We start from the raw sequence: 19,529 nt of genomic DNA, 5'->3' as shown, positions 1-19,529 counted from the left end.
TTTCCCTTTCTTAGAGTTGACTCATCCTTCCCGTCAGCAGGATTGGGTCCTTTCCCCCTCACCTTTCTCCTAGAGAGTTGAGAGCTGAACCTCCCTGCTTACAAGAACCCTTTGGCTGGCTAGGTGTGTCCACCAACTGCAGCCCCTCTGTGCTCCCAGCATCTACACAGATGCTCTCCTGCATTCTTGCTTTTAGATCTACCACCCCCGCCAGCTTAGAGACTGGACTCTGTTTACAGGGACATAATCAATCCCTACCAACAAGTCAGAATCAGGATTCTGCTTACTCTCCACTCCCCACTCTTGGTTCCACATTGGAGCAGACGGGCCCGAGCCCACCTCTGGCCCCTCTCCCTGCTCCTAAGGGCTGAACTAGGCAATTTGCCCACAGAGCCCTGGAGCTTCCTGTTTGTGGCATTATAAAACCTCAGCGTTCGTTGCCCATCGGCGCTTGTGAAAATCGCCTGCAGCCCGGACGCAGCCCGCGGGGTCTGGGCACATGAGGTGAGTGCTTGCTTAGCTCTGTGCCGCTGTTATGCTGACAAAACGACACCAGATCTTTTCAGGGGACAAGGCCATACGCCATGTTTATTATGATAACACAATCTGATTTATAACCAATAGCTAATAGCTATATACCCCTACCCAGACGCACCCCCACCCAAGGTTCTGCAGATGCTGTACAGTCACCTGTCCTGAACGTAGCTTGAGTCCGTAGCGTGGGATCGTAGCTCGTGGCGGCGAACTGGCCAGGAAAGCCGGGCACGAGGAAGAGCCGAGTCTCTGTCGAGCGCGCACCGATGCCCTTCCATGTTGGCAGCAGAACGTTACCCAAAGTCTTCCATCTCCCCCATCCTTTTCGCAGGCTTCAGTTTGAACAAGCGTCTGTGGGCCTTGCGGCGTCAGGCTGCCTCTGGGTCCGGTGTGGTTGATCACCCGTCAATTGCAGACGCGACTTGCAGCCTCGGACCTGCCTTTGAGCTTGTTTCCATTGCACCTTTGTTCTGTTCTTTGAGGGTGGACTCTTCTCACTCTTCTCTTGCGTCCGACGAAGGGGGATTCACCCACGAAAGCTTATGCTCCAATACGTCTGTTAGTCTATAAGGTGCCACAGGACCCTTTAAAAAGAACAGGAGGACTTGTGGCACCTTAGAGACGAACAAATTTATTTGAGCATAAGCTTTCGTGAGCTACAGCTCACTTCATCGGATGCATTCAGTGGAAAATACAGTGGGGAGATTTATATACACAGAGAACATGAAACAATGGGTGTTACCATACACACTGTAACAAGCGTGATCAGGTAAGGTGAGCTATTACCAGCAGGAGAGTGGGGGGTGGGAAACGGACCTTTTGTAGTGATAATCAAGGTGGGCCATTTCCAGCAGTTGACAAGAACGTCTGAGGAACAGTGGCGGGGGGGGGGAATAAACATGGGGAAATAGTTTTACTTTGTGTAATGACCCATCCACTACCAGTCTTTATTCAAGCCTAAGTTAATTGTATCCAGTTTGCAAATTAATTCCAATTCAGCAGTCTCTCGTTGTCCATTTATTCTTTTACTGTCCAGTTTGACCAATGTACATGGCAGAGGGGCATTGCTGGCACATGATGGCATCTATCACATTGGTGGATGTGCAGGTGAACGAGCCTCTGATAGTGTGGCTGATGTGATTAGGCCCTATGATGGTGTCCCCTGAATAGATATGTGGGCACAGTTGGCAACGGGCTTTGTTGCAAGGATAGGTTCCTGGGTTAGTGTTTTTGTTGTGTGGTGTGTGGTTGCTGGTGAGTATTTGCTTCAGGTTGGGGGGCTGTCTGTAAGCAAGGACTGGCCTGTCTCCCAAGATCTGTGAGAGTGATGGGTCGTCCTTCAGGATAGGTTGTAGATCCTTGATGGTGCGTTGGAGAGGTTTTAGTTGGGGGCTGAAGGTGATGGTTAGTGGCGTTCTGCACTTATCCTTGCAACAAAGCCCGCTGCCAACTGTGTCCACATATCTATACAGGGGACACCATCACAGGGCCTAATCACATCAGCCACACTATCAGAGGCTCGTTCACCTGCGCATCTACCAATGTGATATATGCCATCATGTGCCAGCAATGCCCCTCTGCCATGTACTCTGGCCAAACTGGACAGTCTCTACGTAAAAGAATAAATGGACACAAATCAGACGTCAAGATTTATAACATTCATAAACCAGTCGGAGAACACTTCACTCTCTCTGGTCACACGATTACAGACCTAAAAGTAGCAATATTACCACAAAAAGACTTCAAAAACAGACTCCAACGAGAGACTGCTGAATTGGAATTAATTTGCAAATTGGATACAATTAACTTAGGCTTGAATAAAGACTGGGAGTGGATGGGTCATTACACAAAGTAAAACTATTTCCCCATGTTTATCCCCCCCCCGCTGTTCCTCAGACATTCTTGTCAACTGCTGGAAATGGCCCACCTTGATTATCACTACAAAAGGTTCCCCCCCCCCCCCGACCCCTCTCCTGCTGGTAATAGCTCACCTTAAGCGATCACGCTTGTTACAGTGTGTATGGTAACACCCATTGTTTCATGTTCTCTGTGAATATAAAATCTCCCCACTGTATTTTCCACTGAATGCATCCGATGAAGTGAGCTTATGCTCAAATAAATTTGTTAGTCTCTAAGGTGCCCCAAGTCCTCCTGTTCTTTTTGCGGATACAGACTAACACGGCTGCTGCTCTGAAACAAGACTCTTTGCTGCTTTTACAGATCCAGACTAACACAGCTACCCCTCTGATGCTCTTCTCACTTTGTAAGGGCTGTTGTCTGCATCTTCAGCCGTTGGTGTTTGCACTTCACCTGATCAGGACAAGCTGTGGCTGGAGGTTGATTCCATTATCCGTGCACCCCTCAGTCACACATCTGAACTAAGTTAATAAGGTTACAGCAGGTTTTGCAAAATGGACTAAGCATTTCAAAATAGAGTTTTAGTTACAATATGGAAAAAACAACTTCATTCTTCAGCTCTCCACTGCGGGCCCGGAGCCATCTCTTCTCGGGGGCGGGGGGGGGGGCCTTCCAGTGGGGAACAGCCGAGCCCATGGGGCAAATGCTGGTGTCTTCCAGCCTGCACTTCATGGGCAGCAGCTCCTCCACTGGACATATTCAAAGGGTTTAGGGGTGAGATTCTGTCTGCTCCCCCCTGCATCCTCGTGCCAGAGCTGGGGTGTGTCCCCCATGCAGCCTTTCCCACAGCTACTGTGCTGAGCTGGAGAGTGGCATGGCCATCCGGGGGCACGGCCAGCTGGGACAACCCAGCCGGCGGAAAATGGGGCTCCATCAGGGTGCAGAGCCGCAGGGAACAGAACCCAGGAGCCCTGTTGCTCTGACCACTAGCCCCTGCCGCTCTAAACCATTAGCTCCTCTGCCTAGCTCTGGGGCTAGGACCCTGGAGTCCTGGGTCCCAGTGCGGGGGAGGGGAGGTGGGACCCCCGGTGACTAATGAAGAGATGGCCCAGGTGCCCGTTTTCACTCACACAGGTGCAATTGTGGAGTTTCTCAGGTAGGAACGCAGAGGCAGAATTAGGCCTGAAGTGGGCCCCTGCCCCGCCCCCTGCAGCTAGCAAAGGCCTCTCAGCTGGGAGGGCTGCAGGTAGCTACCCCAGAGGAGTCCTGTGTTCCTGCCCCAGCTCTGGGAGGGGGCTACAGTCTGAGGGGTCCCTCTGCTTCCTTCTCTCCTGGGTAGAAGGAGATGGAGGTAGGGCTGATTCCTACCCACCCTCCTGTAGCTACCCCCCATTGCTGCAGCCTCAGCAGAGGAGATATCTGAATGGGCCTGGGCTGGAGTCCCCCCCAGAGGGTCCCTCAGGGCAGGGCCGAAATGCATCAGTGGGGCTTGGGTTCTGTGGGTAGCGCCCAAGATGCAGACAGCTGGGAGGCCCCATGGCAAGGAGCTCACAGCCTGGCGAGGGTGCGGGGCACTATGCCCTCCCTAGCGCTGCAGCAGGAAGCAGGTTGAGATGAGGTTTTTGCAAGGGGAGACTCTCTCCGGCCCCAGGCTGGCCCCAGCTGCCCACACTGTCTGCAGCGACATGGCTGCTGGCAGCAGACAGGTGTCCCGCCATGCCTCAGTGGCTCTGAGCCGCTGGGGAGGAAGGCTCATGTGAGCCAAAACCTCACCCACTTGGCTGGGTGAGTTAATCTCCCCAGGATGCAATTCGGTTCCAGACAGCCCCTTTGAGATCTCCTGCGTCCGACTCGTCTGTCTGCGCAGGGTCCCTCTGCCATCACCGCCCCCGTCCTGAGCAGGTGTGTGTCAGGCGGGGAGCTGAGAGCGTAACTTGCACTGTCATTTACTTGCACTGTCACTCTGCCACGGCAGAGTGTAGCTGTTCTGACCTGGGGGGGCGTTTCCCGGGTGTAAACACCTGCATGACATGGTGGGGGATGGAGAACAGGGCCCTAGTGAGGCCCAGAATGGTTTAGGTGTGGGTGGCAGCACTGGGAATCGAACCCAGAGCTCCAGGAATGGGGGTGGAAGCCTCCACCACAGCCAGGTTCCTTTCTGGGCTGCCACCCCATCTCTGACCCCTCTCCTTGCTCCTAAGGGCTGAACTAGGCAATTTGCCTGCAGAACCCTGGAGCTTCCTGTTTGCGGCATTATAAAACCTCAGCACTCGCTGCCTGTCGGCACTTGGGAAAATCGCCTGCAGCCTGGACGCAGCCCGCCGGGTCTGGGCACACGGGGTGAGTGCTTGCTTAGCTCTGTGCCGCGGGCCCGGAGCCATCTCTTCTCAGGGGCGTGGGGGGCTTTCCAGCCGGGAACAGCCGAGCCCATGGGGCAGATGTCGGTGTCTTCCAGCCTGCACTTTGCGGGCAGCTTCTGTCCAGCTGCTCTGGCATTGTCATTATCTCAGACAGGCACAAGTTGCTGCGGTTAGACTGGTTTAGATCTCAAAGCTTGTTAAGCCGCTCAGGGCATTGCTGAAAGTGGCCTGATCAAAGGAGGGTGTCTATCAGAATCCAGGTGAGGCGGTGCCACCCACCTTAAGTGCTGGCTCTGGGCTGGCACTCCTAGATCATTTGCTTTTTCCCCCCGGCCCCTTGGGCTTGCTCTGATAGTCTGCCCACAAATCGCCCCATGGCGGCAGCACCTGCTCCCAGACCAGCCGTGTCCCAGGTCAGGATTTGCCTCTCCCGGTGGCTGCATTTGGGGTAGGAGCTTTCGATAGGCTATGGGTCAGCCTGCAAGTTGTTGGAACGGTCTCGGGGTTTGTCCATGGTGTGGCAAGCCTGTTCGGTTTGATGCTGGCAGCTCAATTCCTGGCACCGCGTCTTCTCTTCTCTAAAGGGCAACCCTTATTCGTCGCTGCAGTAAAACAAGCCTTGAGCTGCCTCTGCACAGGTGAGGTTTTTGGTATGACTGAGGTATGAATGTAAAGTGGTGCGGTTATACTGGTGTCACTCCCGTGTAGACACACGTATTCCGCATCAGAGCAGCCACTTTTCAGGGTAGTTGAGGTTGCCTGGGGAGGAGCTGGCACTAACCAGAAGAAGCCCCTCGGATACCTCAGTGCCCCCTTGGCGGCTTACCCCAGTGTAATGCAGTTGGTGGAACGGGTCACACTTCCCTTTGTGGACCAGGCTTGAGATTTTCCCCTGCACCAGGGATTTTGTTCTGGTTCTGTTCTGAAGTCAATGTTTTTGGCAGCTAGGGGCTTGGGCTGTGTTTAACCCAGCCTGGTTGGATCGGCGTACAACCATACTGCTCTGCCAACTAGCTCCGATACGTGTCTGGTGCCAGTGACCGAGCCAGGGCACCCCCACGCCCTGAGCTGTCCGTCCCCCAATAGTTATGACCACTCAGCCTGCTTCGAGCCCTGGCAGGAGGGCTCCTGTGTTTGCAAAACTGGATTGCTCTGTGGCTTGAAACTCTGCAGCATCGGAGCTGCTGTCTGCCTTGGGCTAAAAGCCCCGTTTCTGCACGTTTAGCTCTGTGAGCAACTGTACATGCTGACACGCAGTCACCTGCTCTGGCCACTAGACTCCACTGCCCTCCCAGAGCTGGGGGGGAGAGAGCCCAGGAGTCCTGGCTCCCAGCTCCCTGCTCTGAGCCACTAGCCCCCACGCCCCTTCCAGAGCTGGGAATAGAACCCAGGAGTCCTGGCTCCCATCAGCCCCTGGGTAACCAATAGCTCCCGCTCCCCTCCCAGAGCTGGGGAGAGAATCCGTGAATCTGAGGTTGTGCTGTTGCGCGATCACATTGTTCCTGTCGCCAGCCTAAAGCGGGGGAGATGCCGAGCTCAGGCACTTGCTGCTACCCGTGTGGGGCCCGTCTCCTGATTGCAGCACAGTGACCTGCACCACTCAGACGGGGGTTTTCACCGAGGGCCCACTCCTGTAGGCATTGCTGGCCAAGCCCCCGGATCAGGGCCCGCACCCGGAGAGAGTGCTTTATAAATAACGGTTGTTTTTTCCTACCTGCCCCAACGGCATGGCCTTGCTGTTTCATCACGGAAAGGAAGTGACATTGGGCAACTGGCTCCTCAGTGAAGAGTCGTTAGCCTCCAATGGCCATTCGCTGGCTGTGCAAAAGGCACTGGGGGCCTCAGCCCAGCTCCCAAGAGGGCAGGCGCCCATCTACCCACTGGTGCCACCTGGGCCCCTGGGGGCTAGGTGGAGCAGAGAGGCCAAGGACTGAGGTCTTGTCTGCTCTGGGGGTCCCAGCTACCCCCGTGCAAACGCCGCTGTACGCTGTGATTTGCTTTCCAAGCAGCGTTCAGCCGGACCAGTGCAAACAATGGTGTAGCCTGTCTAGGCTAGGGGTGTGCAGCGGGGCAGGAGCTGGGATCGGGGCACATCGCCAGTGCAACCAATGCCTGGGTGGTTGGTGGGGCTTGGATCCCATCTCATCCTGGAGGGGGTGCAGCCGGCAGGGCCCCGGGGACAGTGCTTGGGGGAAGCCGTCCTGGTAGTACCTAGGCAGCAGATTCACTTTATCCAGCACCAAATTCACGCATGCTAATTCCTGCAGATTAAAATTAAAAACAAACCTGTGAGTGATTCCAGCTGCTCCGAGCCCCGTCTCCACCCGCTTCCCTGCAGTTTGGGGGCCTGAGGCGTCCCCAAGACCAGGGGGCTGCTAGCGGGGGTGGGGGTGGAGGTTGGTTTAAAACCAGGAACATTCTCAAGGGCAGGGTTTTTTTCGGGGAGGGGTTAAGGACAGGGATGGGGGATGAACCCTAATAATTCATGGCCGTTAAGCCGGGGGCTGGGCTGCATGCTCCCCTGCAATGAGACTGGTGGGAAACATCAATTTTCCCTCCCAGTGTGGATGAGGCCAGGGCCTGCCTAGCATGGTATCCCGTCTGCGACAGTGCCCAGCACTATCTCACTCAGAGAAAGGTGTAAAACTTCTTGTAGCTCTGGAGCAGCCTGTCCGCAGGGAAAGGTCGTCCCCCCCCCAGCACCTCTCAGTCAGTATAGATCCTGGCCACACTTCCTGAGTCCTTCCCAGCGGGACGCCAGGTGGTCCCGTGAGTACAAATTTTCAATTCTTTTTTAAAAATCCTGCTAAGCTCCTGGCCTCACAGAGATCAAATGTCGGTGAGTTCCACAGGCCAATCCGGATCTGTGTTTTCATAAAACTCTGTGGTTACAGTGCCATTCCTGCAGAGTAGCAGGAAGTGACTAGCCTTTGTATTTTATTGTTTGTTTACAGGATACAGAGCCTGGTGCAGAATGAATGACACCGAGCTCTATGGTGACTATCCTGACTGGTACGGTAGCTTCACTGCGCCCAGCTTCGAGACGCCGACTCCGCTGCCTTTCCAGCTGACCCCCGTCCTGTGGGCGTCTCTGGTTCTCTACTCCCTCGTCTTCCTGCTGGGCGTGCCGGGGAACGTGGCTGTCATCTGGGTGACGGGCTTCGGGATGAAGCGCACGGTGAACACCGTCTGGTTCCTCAACCTGGCGGTGGCCGACCTCCTCTGCTGCCTGGCGCTGCCCTTCCTGGCCGTGCCCGTGGCCCGCGACAACCACTGGGAGCTGGGTGACTTCGCCTGCAAGCTGCTCCCATCCCTCGCCATCCTGAACATGTTTGCCAGTGTCCTGCTCCTGACGGCCATCAGCCTGGACCGCTGCGCCCTGGTGACCAGGCCCATCTGGTGCCAGAACCACCGCACGACCCGGCTGGCCTGGGGCCTGAGCGGGGCAGCCTGGCTCCTGGCTTTGCTCATGACCCTCCCAACCTTCATCTTCCGGACGACGCACCGCAAGGCGTTCTCAGACAAAGTGATGTGTGTCTTGGAGTACGCTCAAGTGTCCGGTTACCAGACCGCCGTCGAGCTGTCCGTCGCTACCTTCCGCTTCGCCGCCGGCTTCCTGGTCCCCTTCGTGGTGATCGCCACCTGCTACGGCCTGGTCCTGGCCCGTGTCCACAGGAGCCGTTTCACCCGCTCACGCAAGACCATTAAGGTCATTCTTGTGGTGATCATCGGCTTCTTCGTGTGCTGGCTCCCCTACCACGTGGTGGGGCTGATCTTGGCCGCCCACAAGCCCAGCACGAGCCTGTTCAAAGGCGCCGTTGAGTCCGACCCCCTGATTGTGGGCCTGGCCTACGTCAACAGCTGCCTCAACCCCGTCATCTACGTCATCATGGGCCAGGACTTCAAAGACCGGTTCCAGCGCTCGCTGAAGTCCATCCTCCGCAACGTGCTGAGCGAGGATTCGCTCCACTCCGCGGCTGACAGCAGGAGGAAGACCAGATCCACGCTGGAGACCAAGTCCACGATGGAGGACCGGAGCACCGGGGTGTGAGCTGGGGAACGGGCCCGCAGCAGCCCCACCGCAGGCCAGGCTTGTGACATGGCAGGCGACAGCTGCCTCACCTTTGCTCGCTGTCGTTACCCTGGGGGGGTCCGTGTAGGGCACACAGCCGTGCGGCCACCGCCCCTCACGTGCCCCAGGCCCCTGCAGGCTGTGGGGCGGGGCAGACGGTGATTTAATGCACAGTGCCACCTTTATATTTGCATATCTGAATATTCGTGCCCTCATTCTCCTATTTCCCCATCATCCAACCCTTTGGAGCCTCACACCCCTTCCAGCTCCTGCCTTGATTCCCCCCAATCTCCAGTGCCCCATGTCCCCCTGCCCCAAATTCCTTCTCCATCCCTTCCCCCCAGTCTGGCGCCACCCCCAGCAATCCCTCTGCCAGAGAGACGTGACTGGAACAACACCTGGAATCGCTCTACAACCAGATCTCCATGGCTACAGGCCACATGCTGGGTGGGTCTCCTCTCTGGCTAGGGTCCTCTCTGTGGTTGGAGACCTCCATGCCGTGGGGTCTCCTCTATGGCTGGGGTCCTCAGAGAGAGATCCTGCCTCCAGGAGGCTAACTATAGAGACGTGGCGCATGGAGCCTCACCCTCAGCTCTGCAGCTGTCCCAGGCAGGAGCCCTCAGCCTGGGCCCTGCTCTCCCAAGCTATGGGGGTAAAGGCTCTGCCGGGCAGCGGTAGTAGCCTGTTACCCTCTTATACAAATCAGCCATGAGAGGGCGACAGAGCCCCCCCGGCCCCAGTGCAGGGCTTACAGAGACCCAGGGCCGTAGGGCGTGACTCTCCCTGCCCCTCATGCAGGCGTCGGCACCAGCCCTGGATGTGACGCACAGGTCGGAACGGGGCAGCCTCTGGGCACGCACGCTGCAGGGGTGCAACTGAGCACCTGAGAGCCAGGTGCCCATGTGCACCCATGCAAGCAGCCCCCGTGCAAGCTGCTGCAAGCAGCATCCACCGGGGGAAGATTACGGGAGAGTTTCTAGCTTCCCACCCCTGTTGCCAGAGGCTCAGAATTTTCTGTAACTTCCCCATTTTAGTGCTGAGATTTTGGGGTTGGGTTTTTGGAGCCAACCGCCCCCCCCCAGCACCCCGCAGGGGCACCGTCCTGGAAATGGTGGTGGTTTGGGTTTTGTGTCGTGGGGGAGGATGACTGGCAGGAATTCACTGCCCTCCTGCTACAGGGCCCGAACCAGCCCCGACAAGGGGGCAAGTTGTTGAGGTTACAGGTCTGAGTGCACCTCTGCCACGCCCAGGCCTGGGGCACAGCGCCCTGTGTAGCAGCCTTGCTGACCCAGAGGGTCTGAGAGAGTCCTCTGGGGCTTCCCTTTGGGAGCCTGTGCCCAGCAAGCCAAAGTATTGTTTGTTTTAACAATGGGAACAAAGCATTGTGGGGGGGGGGGGAAGGGTTTTAAAAACACAGTCTGTGACCATTTTTTTCTTACCTAAATCCACTCTGTGATGGGGATCGAGACAGGGCCGGCGTCGTCAGTTGCCCCAGCAGCTCCTGCATGTCACCCTGGCCCCCCAAACAGCCCCCCCCCAAGGAGATGCTTGTTACAAACTGCTCGAGCCCCTCTGCTTGCCGGTGTGCCCAGGCCTTGGGCTGGCCTGGCGCTATCTCCTACCAGCGCTCGGGCGTTTGCTGAGCAGTGGCTTATCTTGAACTGTCCTGCCTCCTTCCTGCTTTTTTGTGCGGCCAGACGCCGGCTGAGCTGAACCAATAGCTTCATCCCGCAACGTCCACGGACAGCGGCCATTTCTTGTCAGGGCATGGCTCCAGCTCCGCCACCCCTCGACTCTCGTCCCTCCTGAACACCGGCCTCTGGAGCAGCTGGGACTGGCCGGGCAGAGATGGGAGACTGAGGCAGAGTGAGTCCTGCCCTGATCCGTGGGCCCAGAACGTCCCAGGAGGCCTCACCGTGACGCTCCCTCCGGCCCCGTGTGATTGTGCATTGCTCCGTCAGGGCTTGGCAGCCCCGGTCCCAGCGGCTCCCCCTCGCCCCTGGGCTGAGGTCCCCCTGCCCAGCAGATCAGCAGGTGGCTCTGTGGCTTGATCCTTGGCTCTACGCCTTCCTCCATGAGACTGTACGGGGCTGCGCTGCCTGCTGGGTCGGCACCAACGTGTTCCTGGGTGTATGTCCAGGTTTGCCATAAACACAGACGTGGCTGCTGCCGGGTCTCTCCTTGACGATGAGTGTGCGGGGCCTGGGGGCGGGGGGGGGCATGAAGCCACCTGTTTATCTGCCGGGGCAGGGGGACCTCGGCCCAGGGACAAGGCACCCGAGGGGCTGAGAATGGGGCTGCCACACCCTGAAGGGAGCGTTGGGGGGGGTGTTTAGTGGTTCATGGAGCTGTCCACAAGGCTGGGCGTTTCGGGGCGCTGGTTCCGCGCACGCTGTCCGGGGTTCTCTCTTTGCCAGGGTCCCCGCCAGCAGGGCCTACGCAGACCCATGCATGCCCCTTAGGAATCCCGCCCTCCCAGCACGCGATGCTGCTCCCAGGAGACCCGAGGAACCACTCCCCTGTGCGATGAATAAATGTGCCTCTTTGTCACTGCGTTTGAGTTGGCATTGGGATGTTGGACAGCTGCTTGTGGGTTAAAAACGGAGAAGCAGAACCCTGTTCATAGCTGAGCTCAGCAGCTCTGGGCGGCTGCGGTGGGACGTAGCTAGGGACAGCTGCGTGCGGTGCCACGGGGCGGGGGCATGGCCATGAAAGCAGGTGTCCGAAAGGAGCCACAGGCTGGTTGCCTGGTGGGGTCCATGGTCCGATGAGCTGGGGGTGGCCCCAAAGGCCCCCTCTCCCTCAGTCTGTGGCCCTAAAGCGCAAACAGCTGGGAGTGAAACCTTGATGACTGCTGTTTTCACAGCGTCTCGCACCGAGCCAGGTGCTTCCTGGTGGACACAGAGCACAGCATTCCCTGGCCCCAGGACTCTGAGCCTGCGGTCAGATCCGGGCCGGTGCAGGGGGGGCCACGACCCAAGGAGCCCAGCCGCTGGGTGCTGGGGCCTGCTTTTCGATTTGCCGCAAGTGAAGGTAGCGGGGAGCGGCAGGGGCCGCGCCAGCACAAAGACCTCGCTGTTCTCAGGGACAGCACACGCTGGCCGGGAGGGTGCAAGCAGAAACATCCCCCGTGAGTCTGTGTGTTATGGTTGCACCTAAAGGCCCCAATCCTAGCCTGGGCCCCTCCTTGTTTTAGGGGCTGCAAAGGAGAGCCCCTGCCCACACCGCTAACAAATCCAGAGCCCAGCTGAAAGGTGGCTGGTTTGGTTACACACGTGACCCTGGGGCCAGCAGGATCCTATGGGGGGGAACGCAGTTTGGCAGTTGTGTCCAGGCCTCTCTCCCACCCCGCAGGGCAGTAGCAAGGCGCTGACTGCAGTTCTCGTTTCCGGTGTTTATTTGGAGGCTGGTCACAGGACAGCTGGGGAATGTTCTTGCTGCCCTAAGCAAACTGGCAGCTGATGAAGCAACTGGCCCCCGCAACCCTGCCCAGGGAGGCAGTCATCCCAGCTGTGGGGAGGGTGGGAGGAGCTGTAAAAATGTAGAAATGCCGGGGCTTATGCAAGCAGCTGCGGGCTGTTGCAGAGGTTATGGGTGGAGTTCTTAGCACACCAGCCTCTCGGGAAGTGGCCCCTGTCAAGGTTCCTTCCCCACTCTGAACTCTAGGGTACAGATGTGGGGACTTGCATGAAAACCTCCTAAGCTTACTTTCACCAGCTTAGGTTAAAACTTCCCCAGGGTACAAACTATTTTACCCTTTGCCCTTGGACTTTCGCTGCCACCACCAAACGTTTAACCTGTTACGGGGAAAGAGTTGTTTGGAAACGTCTTTCCCCCCCAAATCCTCCCAACCCTTGCACCCCACTTCCTGGGGAAGGTTTGGTAAAAATCCTCACCAATTTGCATAGGTGAACACAGACCCAAACCCTTGGATCTTAAGAACAATGAAAAAGCAATCAGGTTCTGAAAAGAAGAATTTTAATAGAAGCAAAAAGAATCACCTCTGTAAAATCAGGATGGAAAATACCTTACAGGGTAATCAGATTCAAAACACAGAGAATTCCTCTAGGCAAAACCATAAGTTACAAAAAGACACACAGATGGAATATCCATTCCATTCAGCACAGCTTATTTCCTCAGCCATTTAAAGAAATCAGAATCTCTCGCATCTCAAGCTAGATTACTTACTAAGTTCTAAGACTCCATTCCTGTTCTGTCTCCGGCAAAAGCATCACACAGACAGACCCAGATCCTTTGTTTCTCCCCCCCCCAGCTTTTGAAAGTATCTTGTCTCCTCATTGGTCATTGTGGTCAGGTGCCAGCGAGGTTATCCTAGCTTCTTAACCCTTTACAGGTGAAAGGGTTTTTCCTCTGGCCAGGAGGGATTTTAAAGGTGCTTACCCTTCCCTTTATATTTATGACAGCCCCCATCTCCACTCTGTCGAGGGCTATCAGTCCCTCTGCTTTGGGGCTGGAGCTGACCCCTCACTGGGCAGGGGCGGGTTGGAGGGCACATTCTCCGGGGGCAGGTTATCCCATCACCGTCTCTGCAACAGTGGGCGACAGCCTCTGTTGAAGACTGGGCTAGAGGGACCCCATGGCTGGTCCAGTCTGGCCATGCACACAATGCTGGGCGTTGTGAGTTTGCTAGGTCTCTGCGAGCACTGCTAACGCCCCCTCCTCTCTCTGGAGGACCTGGGCTCTTGGTCGGCCTGAGGCGTGAGTGGGAGCTGCCCCAGCTCCCCTGTGGGATGCTGGGAAGATCCCACTCCAGCCCCGGCTATGATGCTGCAAAGCAGCCAGGCGCTGAGAGGGGAGTCTCTCACCAGCGCATTTTGACAGGGCCCCTGGCCAGCCCTGCTCTGAGGAGCAGCCGGCAGTGACCCACACCCTGCTCCCCTGGGGGAGGGACTCCAAGGCTGGCGCTAGTTTGTTTGCTTCCCTCTGTGCCATGCGCTGGGGACTGTGCGGGGCCATGTGGTAGGCCCTGCTTCATAAACAGAATCTGAATAGAAAGGGCTGATAAAGGATTCACTGCCGGAGTCCGGCTGGCAGCTTGGCATCCTCCACGGCACCTTCTGCGGCTGTGTCTGCGACATGCATTGTTCACACGTGTGACAGCTGAGTGAGTAACCTTCTCTACACCAGCCCCGACGGCCTGTGCTCGCTTCCTCCCTGCCGGGGCTGAGGCGTTGACAGAGGAAGCCCCGGGCCGAGACTGCGTTGGCAAATACAGGGAAGAGCCCTGATGCTGGAATTTCCCATCACCCCACCCTCACCCCTGGCTCTGGCCAGAGCCCCCCGCAGCCCCTCGCACTCATGCCTCCAGCCGATTCTGCTGCCGCTGCAGAATTCCCAACTTCCCCATCTTCTGCAGCTTCACTGAGCTTCCTCCTCACGGCAGCCAGGCCTCATTGCCCAACGCTCTGGTGAGATGCAAACGCAACCGCAGAGCCCGCTTGTGTGTGTGTGTGTGTGTGTGTGTGTGTGTATGTGTGTGTGTTTGTGTGTCCTGTTAACCCTTCGGTGGCCTGGGCTGAGTTTTCCCTTTATGCACCAGGGAAGCAGAGACGACTCCTACCCAAGGAGCGCAGCAGCGGCCGGCCCACGCCTGGGTGGGGACAGCTTGGCACTGAAGCCCCAGCAGAGGAGGGTGAGCCATTGGGGAAGGCACTGGGCTGGGACTCAGGAGATCTGGCTCCAACTCACAGCTCTGCCACAGACGCCCGCTGAGCACTGGGGTGAGTAACTCCATCTCTCCGGGCCTCAGCCCCCCGCTGCCATGTGGGGAGAACGAGCCCTCTTCAGTCTGTTTGCATTGTCAGCTCTTTGGGGCAGAGCCTGTCTCTCACGCTGTGCAGCCCCCGGCACAATGGGGCTCCAGTCTCAGCTGGGCACACTGAGTGTGACTGTCTTGGTCATGGGGGGGGGTGTCACTCCCCCACAGCTGCAGGCCATGGTGACGTCAGAGCAGGACCCTGTCCCATGCCAAGGCAGCTCCCAAGGAGGTCATGGTGCCCATTTTTAAAAAAGGAAGAAGGAGGATCCTGGGAACTATAGGCCAGTCAGCCTCACCTCAGTCCCTGGAAAAATCATGGAGCAGGTCCTCAAGGAATCAATTCTGAAGCACTTAGAGGAGAGGAAAGTGATCAGGAACAGTCAGCATGGATTCACCAAGGGCAAGTCATGCCTGACTAATCTAATTGCCTTCTATGACGAGATAACTGGCTCTGTGGGTGAAGGGAAAGCAGTGGACGTGTTGTTCCTTAACTTTAGCAAAGCTTTTGACACGGTCTCCCACAGTATTCTTGCCAGCAAGTTAAAGAAGTATGGGCTGGATGAATGGACTATAAGGTGGAGAGAAAGTTGGCTACATTGTCGGGCTCAACGGGTAGTGATCAATGGCTCCATGTCTAGTTGGCAGCCGGTATCAAGTGGAGTGCCCCAAGGGTCGGTCCTGGGGCCGGTTTTCTTCAATATCTTTATAAATGATCTGGAGGAGGGTGTGGATTGCACCCTCAGCAAGTTTGCAGATGACACTAAACTGGGAGGAGAGGTAGATACGCTGGAGGGTATGGATAGGATACAGAGGGACCTAGACAAATTAGAGGATTGGGCCAAAAGAAATCTGATGAGGTTCAACAAGGACAAGTGCAGAGTCCTGCACTTAGGACGGAGGAATCCCATGCACCGCTACAGACTAGGGACCGAATGGCTAGGCAGCAGTTCTGCAGAAAAGGACCTAGGGGTTACATTGGACGAGAAGCTGGATATGAGTCAGCAGTGTGCCCTTGTTGCCAAGAAGGCCAATGGCATTTTGGGATGTATAAATAGGGGCACTGCCAGCAGATCGAGGGACGTGATCGTTCCCTTCTATTCGACATTGGTGAGGCCTCATCTGGAGTACTGTGTCCAGTTTTGGGCCCCACACTACAAGAAGGATGTGGAAAAATTGGAAAGAGTCCAGCGGAGGGCAACAAAAATGATTAGGGGACTGGAACACATGACTTATGAGGAGAGGCTGAGGGAACTGGGATTGTTTAGTCTGTGGAAGAGAAGAATGAGGGGGGATTTGATAGCTGCTTTCAACTACCTGAAAGGGGGTTCCAAAGAGGATGGCTCTAGACTGTTCTCAGTGGTAGCTGATGACAGAACAAGGAGCAATGGTCTCAAGTTGCAGTGGGGGAGGTTTAGTTTGGATATTAGGAAAACCTTTTTCACTAGGAGGGTGGTGAAGCACTGGAATGGGTTACCTAGGGAGGGGGTGGAATCTCCTTCCTCAGAGGTTTTTAAGGTCAGGCTTGATAAAGTCCTGGCTGGGATGATTTAGTTGGGGATTGGCCCTGCTTTGAGCAGGGGGTTGGACTAGATGTCCTCCTGAGGTCCCTTCCAACCCTGATATTCTATGATTCTATGGTGGCAGGAATTAGCCCTTGGAGCGCCACAGAAAGGGGGTCCCATTACTGCACCCACTGGGCCGTGGGCAGAGACTTCTGCAGCAGCGTCCCCCTGGCTGGGTTGTGGCTGTGGCATGTACAAGGGGGGGCTGTTATCCAGCAGGCAGGAGTCCCGGCTGCAACTCTGGGTCTGTCTAACCCACAGAGAAATCATGGGGCCTGGAACTGCTGAGCTGGGGGCTTGTTAGTGAAATCGGGCACTTGGCCTTGTGGGGCTCTCATGGCTCCTCGAAGCTTGGGACCAGCCTCTGGCTCAGCTGCTGGAAGCAGGACACCAGCACGGGAAGGGGCTGCGGGGCCTACAGGGGACCTCCAGATCTATGCGACGATACATCCAGGCCTGGCTGGCTCCTGCAGCGAGCACCAGGCCTCTGGGGGACGGTGCCATTTCAGTGCAGAAAAGGGAGAGAATTTTACTCAACCAGAATTTGGTTTTTAGGGCGCGTATCCTGGTGCAGAATGAATGCCACCGAGCTGTATGGTGACTATCCTGACTGGTACAGTAACTTCACTGTGCCTGACTTCGACCCGCCGACTCCGCTGCCTTTCCAGCTGACCCCCGTCCTGTGGGTGTCTCTGGTTCTCTACTCCCTCGTCTTCCTGCTGGGCGTGCCGGGGAATGCGGCTGTCATCTGGGTGACGGGCTTCGGGATGAAGCGCACGGTGAACACCGTCTGGTTCCTCAACCTGGCAGTGGCCGACCTCCTCTGCTGCCTGGCGCTGCCCTTCCTGGCCGTGCCCGTGGCCCGTGACAACCGCTGGGAGCTGGGTGACTTCGCCTGCAAGCTGCTCCCATCCCTCGCCATCCTGAACATGTTTGCCAGCGTCCTGCTCCTGACGGCCATCAGCCTGGACCGCTGCGCCCTGGTGACCAGGCCCGTCTGGTGCCAGAACCACCGCACGACCCGGCTGGCCTGGGGCCTGAGCGGGGCAGCCTGGCTCCTGGCTCTGCTCATGACCCTCCCAACCTTCATCTTCCGGACGACGCACCCCAAGGCGTTCTCAGACAAAGTGATGTGTGTCTTGGAGTATGCTCAAGTGTCCAGTTACCAGACCGCCGTCGAGCTGTCCGTCGCTACCTTCCGCTTCGCAGCCGGCTTCCTGGTCCCCTTCGTGGTGATCGCCACCTGCTACGGCCTGGTCCTGGCCCGCATCCAGGGTAGCTGTGTGGTCCAATGCCACAGGCCCACGGTCGTTGTGCTGGTAGTGATTGTCGGCTTCTTTGCCTGCTGGCTCCCCTACCACGTGGTGGGGCTGATCCTGGCCACCCACGCCCCCAGCGCCCGTCTGTACAAGCTGGCAGACGCCACCCAGCCCCTCGTCGTCAGCCTGGCCTATGTCAACAGCTGCCTCAACCCCATCATCTATGTGGGGATGGGCCAGGGCTTCCGGGGCTTGGTGCAAAGCCTCCTGGCTGATGTCCTCCAGGAGGAGGGTGCAGACCTAGAGTGTGAGGTGCAGGCTCAGTTCACGTCCACGAGCAGTGGGCAGGCCACTGAGACAATGGTTTAGGTCCATGGGGGTCCCCCAGCTCGGGCGGGACCAGGAGAGCAGGGGACTGGACTGACAAGGAGAGAAGCTCGCAGCCTGGCTGCTGTCCATCTGTGCCTTGCGGGTACCTCATCTGTGCCTTGCGTGGCCGCTTAGCCTGGCTGGTGCTGTGAGGAGCTGAGTCTCTGCAGAACCGGCTGGAGGGTGCAGTAAGATCTGCTGCCCCCCGAACATCCTGCAGCCCCTCAGCGAAGGGGCTAGCTCCGTATTACCACTGAACTGCTCCGACTGGAAGCTCTGGGGGCAGGGACCGTCTCTCTGTTCTGCATCTGTACGGTGCCACCACAATAGAGATCACCCATAAATCACAGCCTTGTCGCGATCCCTCTCCTGCCCCCTTCTTTGGCTGGCTTGTGGGAGCCTGAGCCCCGATCCCTGCCACAGCAGAGCACTAACTAAAGCCTCGCCTCGCCGGGGGAGTGTGACTCTGATTGGAAGCAAAGCCGGGGGCTCAGCAGCAGGGCGGATGAAGGGTGCCCCTGTCCCAGACCCAGCTGCCTGGGGGCAATGGGACCCCCAGAACCCTACAGCCCCCTCCCCCCAGCTCTGTGCCCTGCAGCCCTGATGGGCGGGGGGATGATGCGCAGGTCCCCTGCAGGGAGGGGTGGGAATGCCTCCCCACCAATGTAACAGGGGGAGCGTGTCCCAGCCCCCTGCTCGGAGCCCCTCAGGCCCCCACTGCAGGGGGAGCATGTACGAGCCCCACCCCCGGGAGTGGATCCCCCCCAGTGCAGCACAGCGGGGTGCACTGGCCACAGCTGGGAGGGAATCCCCCGAGCCCCCCCAGGAGCCGTTCCCAGGCCCCCTAATGCAGCGGGGGGGGGGCACTGGCCCCAGCAGGGGGGGACCCCGAGCCCCCCGGGAGCAGATCCCAGCTCCTCCAATGCAGCGGGGGGGCCACCAGCCCGAGCAGGGGGGGAATCCCGAGCCCCCCGGGAGCAGATCCAGCCCCCCAATGCAGCGGGGGGGGGCGGCACCAGCCCGAGCAGGAGGGACCCCGAGCCCCCCGGGAGCAGATCCCAGCCCCCCAATGCAGCGGGGGGGGCGGCACCGGCCCGAGCAGGGGAGACCCCGAGCCCCCCGGGAGCAGATCCCAGCTCCCCCAATGCAGCGGGGGGGCCACCGGACCGAGCAGGGGGGGATCCCGAGCCCCCCAGGAGCAGATCCCAGCCCCCCAATGCAGCGGGGGGTCACCGGCCCCAGCAGGGGGGGACCCCGAGCCCCCCCGGAGCAGATCCCAGCCCCCCAATGCAGCGGGGGGGCGGCACCGGCCCGAGCAGGGGGGACCCCGAGCCCCCCAGGAGCAGATCCCAGCCCCCCAATGCAGCGGGGGGGCGGCACCGGCCCGAGCAGGGGGGACCCCGAGCCCCCCGGGAGCAGATCCCAGCTCCCCCAATGCAGCGGGGGGGCCACCGGACCGAGCAGGGGGGGATCTCGAGCCCCCCAGGAGCAGATCCCAGCCCCCCAATGCAGCGGGGGGTCACCGGCCCCAGCAGGGGGGGACCCCGAGCCCCCCGGGAGCAGATCCAGCCCCCCAATGCAGCGGGGGGTCACCGGCCCGAGCAGGGGGGACCCCGAGCCCCCCCGGAGCAGATCCCAGCCCCCCAATGCAGCGGGGGGGCGGCACCGGCCCGAGCAGGGGGGACCCCGAGCCCCCCGGGAGCAGATCCCAGCTCCCCCAATGCAGCGGGGGGGCCA

The 19,529-nt window shown here is 58.4% G+C and overlaps 2 protein-coding genes across 6 annotated transcripts; both read left to right on the top strand.

Annotated features, from left to right (window-relative positions):
- Positions 1-461: 461 nt before the first annotated feature.
- Positions 462-11,373, top strand: C5AR1 (complement C5a receptor 1). 4 transcript variants are annotated; one of them, XM_043534474.1, is made up of 3 exons: positions 4,682-4,731; positions 5,336-5,389; positions 7,706-11,373. In XM_043534474.1, the coding sequence occupies exon 3, from the start codon at positions 7,726-7,728 to the stop codon at positions 8,800-8,802; it is 1,077 nt and encodes a 358-aa protein (XP_043390409.1). In that variant the 5' UTR covers positions 4,682-4,731; positions 5,336-5,389; positions 7,706-7,725; the 3' UTR covers positions 8,803-11,373. The 4 variants fall into 4 exon arrangements, with proteins under 4 accessions (XP_043390410.1, XP_043390408.1, XP_043390409.1 ...); XM_043534475.1 differs by lacking the exons at positions 4,682-4,731; positions 5,336-5,389 and adding an exon at positions 462-504; XM_043534473.1 differs by lacking the exon at positions 5,336-5,389 and having other exon boundaries at positions 4,640-4,731.
- Positions 11,374-13,126: 1,753 nt separating this feature from the next.
- On the top strand, positions 13,127-18,153 carry LOC102933214 (C5a anaphylatoxin chemotactic receptor 1). Of its 2 annotated transcripts, XM_037884365.2 has the most exons (4): positions 13,127-13,948; positions 14,384-14,564; positions 14,771-15,002; positions 16,720-18,153. In XM_037884365.2, exons 3-4 carry the CDS (start codon positions 14,918-14,920, stop codon positions 17,790-17,792), a joined length of 1,158 nt encoding a protein of 385 aa, XP_037740293.1. In that variant the 5' UTR covers positions 13,127-13,948; positions 14,384-14,564; positions 14,771-14,917; the 3' UTR covers positions 17,793-18,153. The 2 variants fall into 2 exon arrangements, with proteins under 2 accessions (XP_037740293.1, XP_043390407.1); XM_043534472.1 differs by lacking the exon at positions 14,771-15,002 and having other exon boundaries at positions 13,127-14,564.
- The last annotated feature ends 1,376 nt before the right edge of the window (positions 18,154-19,529 follow it).

The sequence above is a fragment of the Chelonia mydas genome, chromosome 23 (assembly GCF_015237465.2).
Source record: "Chelonia mydas isolate rCheMyd1 chromosome 23, rCheMyd1.pri.v2, whole genome shotgun sequence".
NCBI lineage: Eukaryota > Metazoa > Chordata > Testudines > Cheloniidae > Chelonia > Chelonia mydas.
The sequence above is the reverse complement of the archived record's forward strand: the minus strand, read 5'-3'. Positions and strand labels throughout refer to the sequence as shown.

Excerpts from the sequence above, each read along its gene's own strand:
- C5AR1 (XM_037884366.2), top strand. The coding sequence starts at position 5,290 with ATGCTGGCAGCTCAATTCCTGGCACCGCGTCTTCTCTTCTCTAAAGGG. Across the intron at positions 5,390-7,705 it reads CTTGAGCTGCCTCTGCACAG|GATACAGAGCCTGGTGCAGA; the intron begins GTGAGGTTTTTG and ends GTTTGTTTACAG.
- LOC102933214 (XM_043534472.1), top strand. The coding sequence starts at position 14,258 with ATGCAAACGCAACCGCAGAGCCCGCTTGTGTGTGTGTGTGTGTGTGTG. Across the intron at positions 14,565-16,719 it reads GACGCCCGCTGAGCACTGGG|GGCGCGTATCCTGGTGCAGA; the intron begins GTGAGTAACTCC and ends TTTGGTTTTTAG.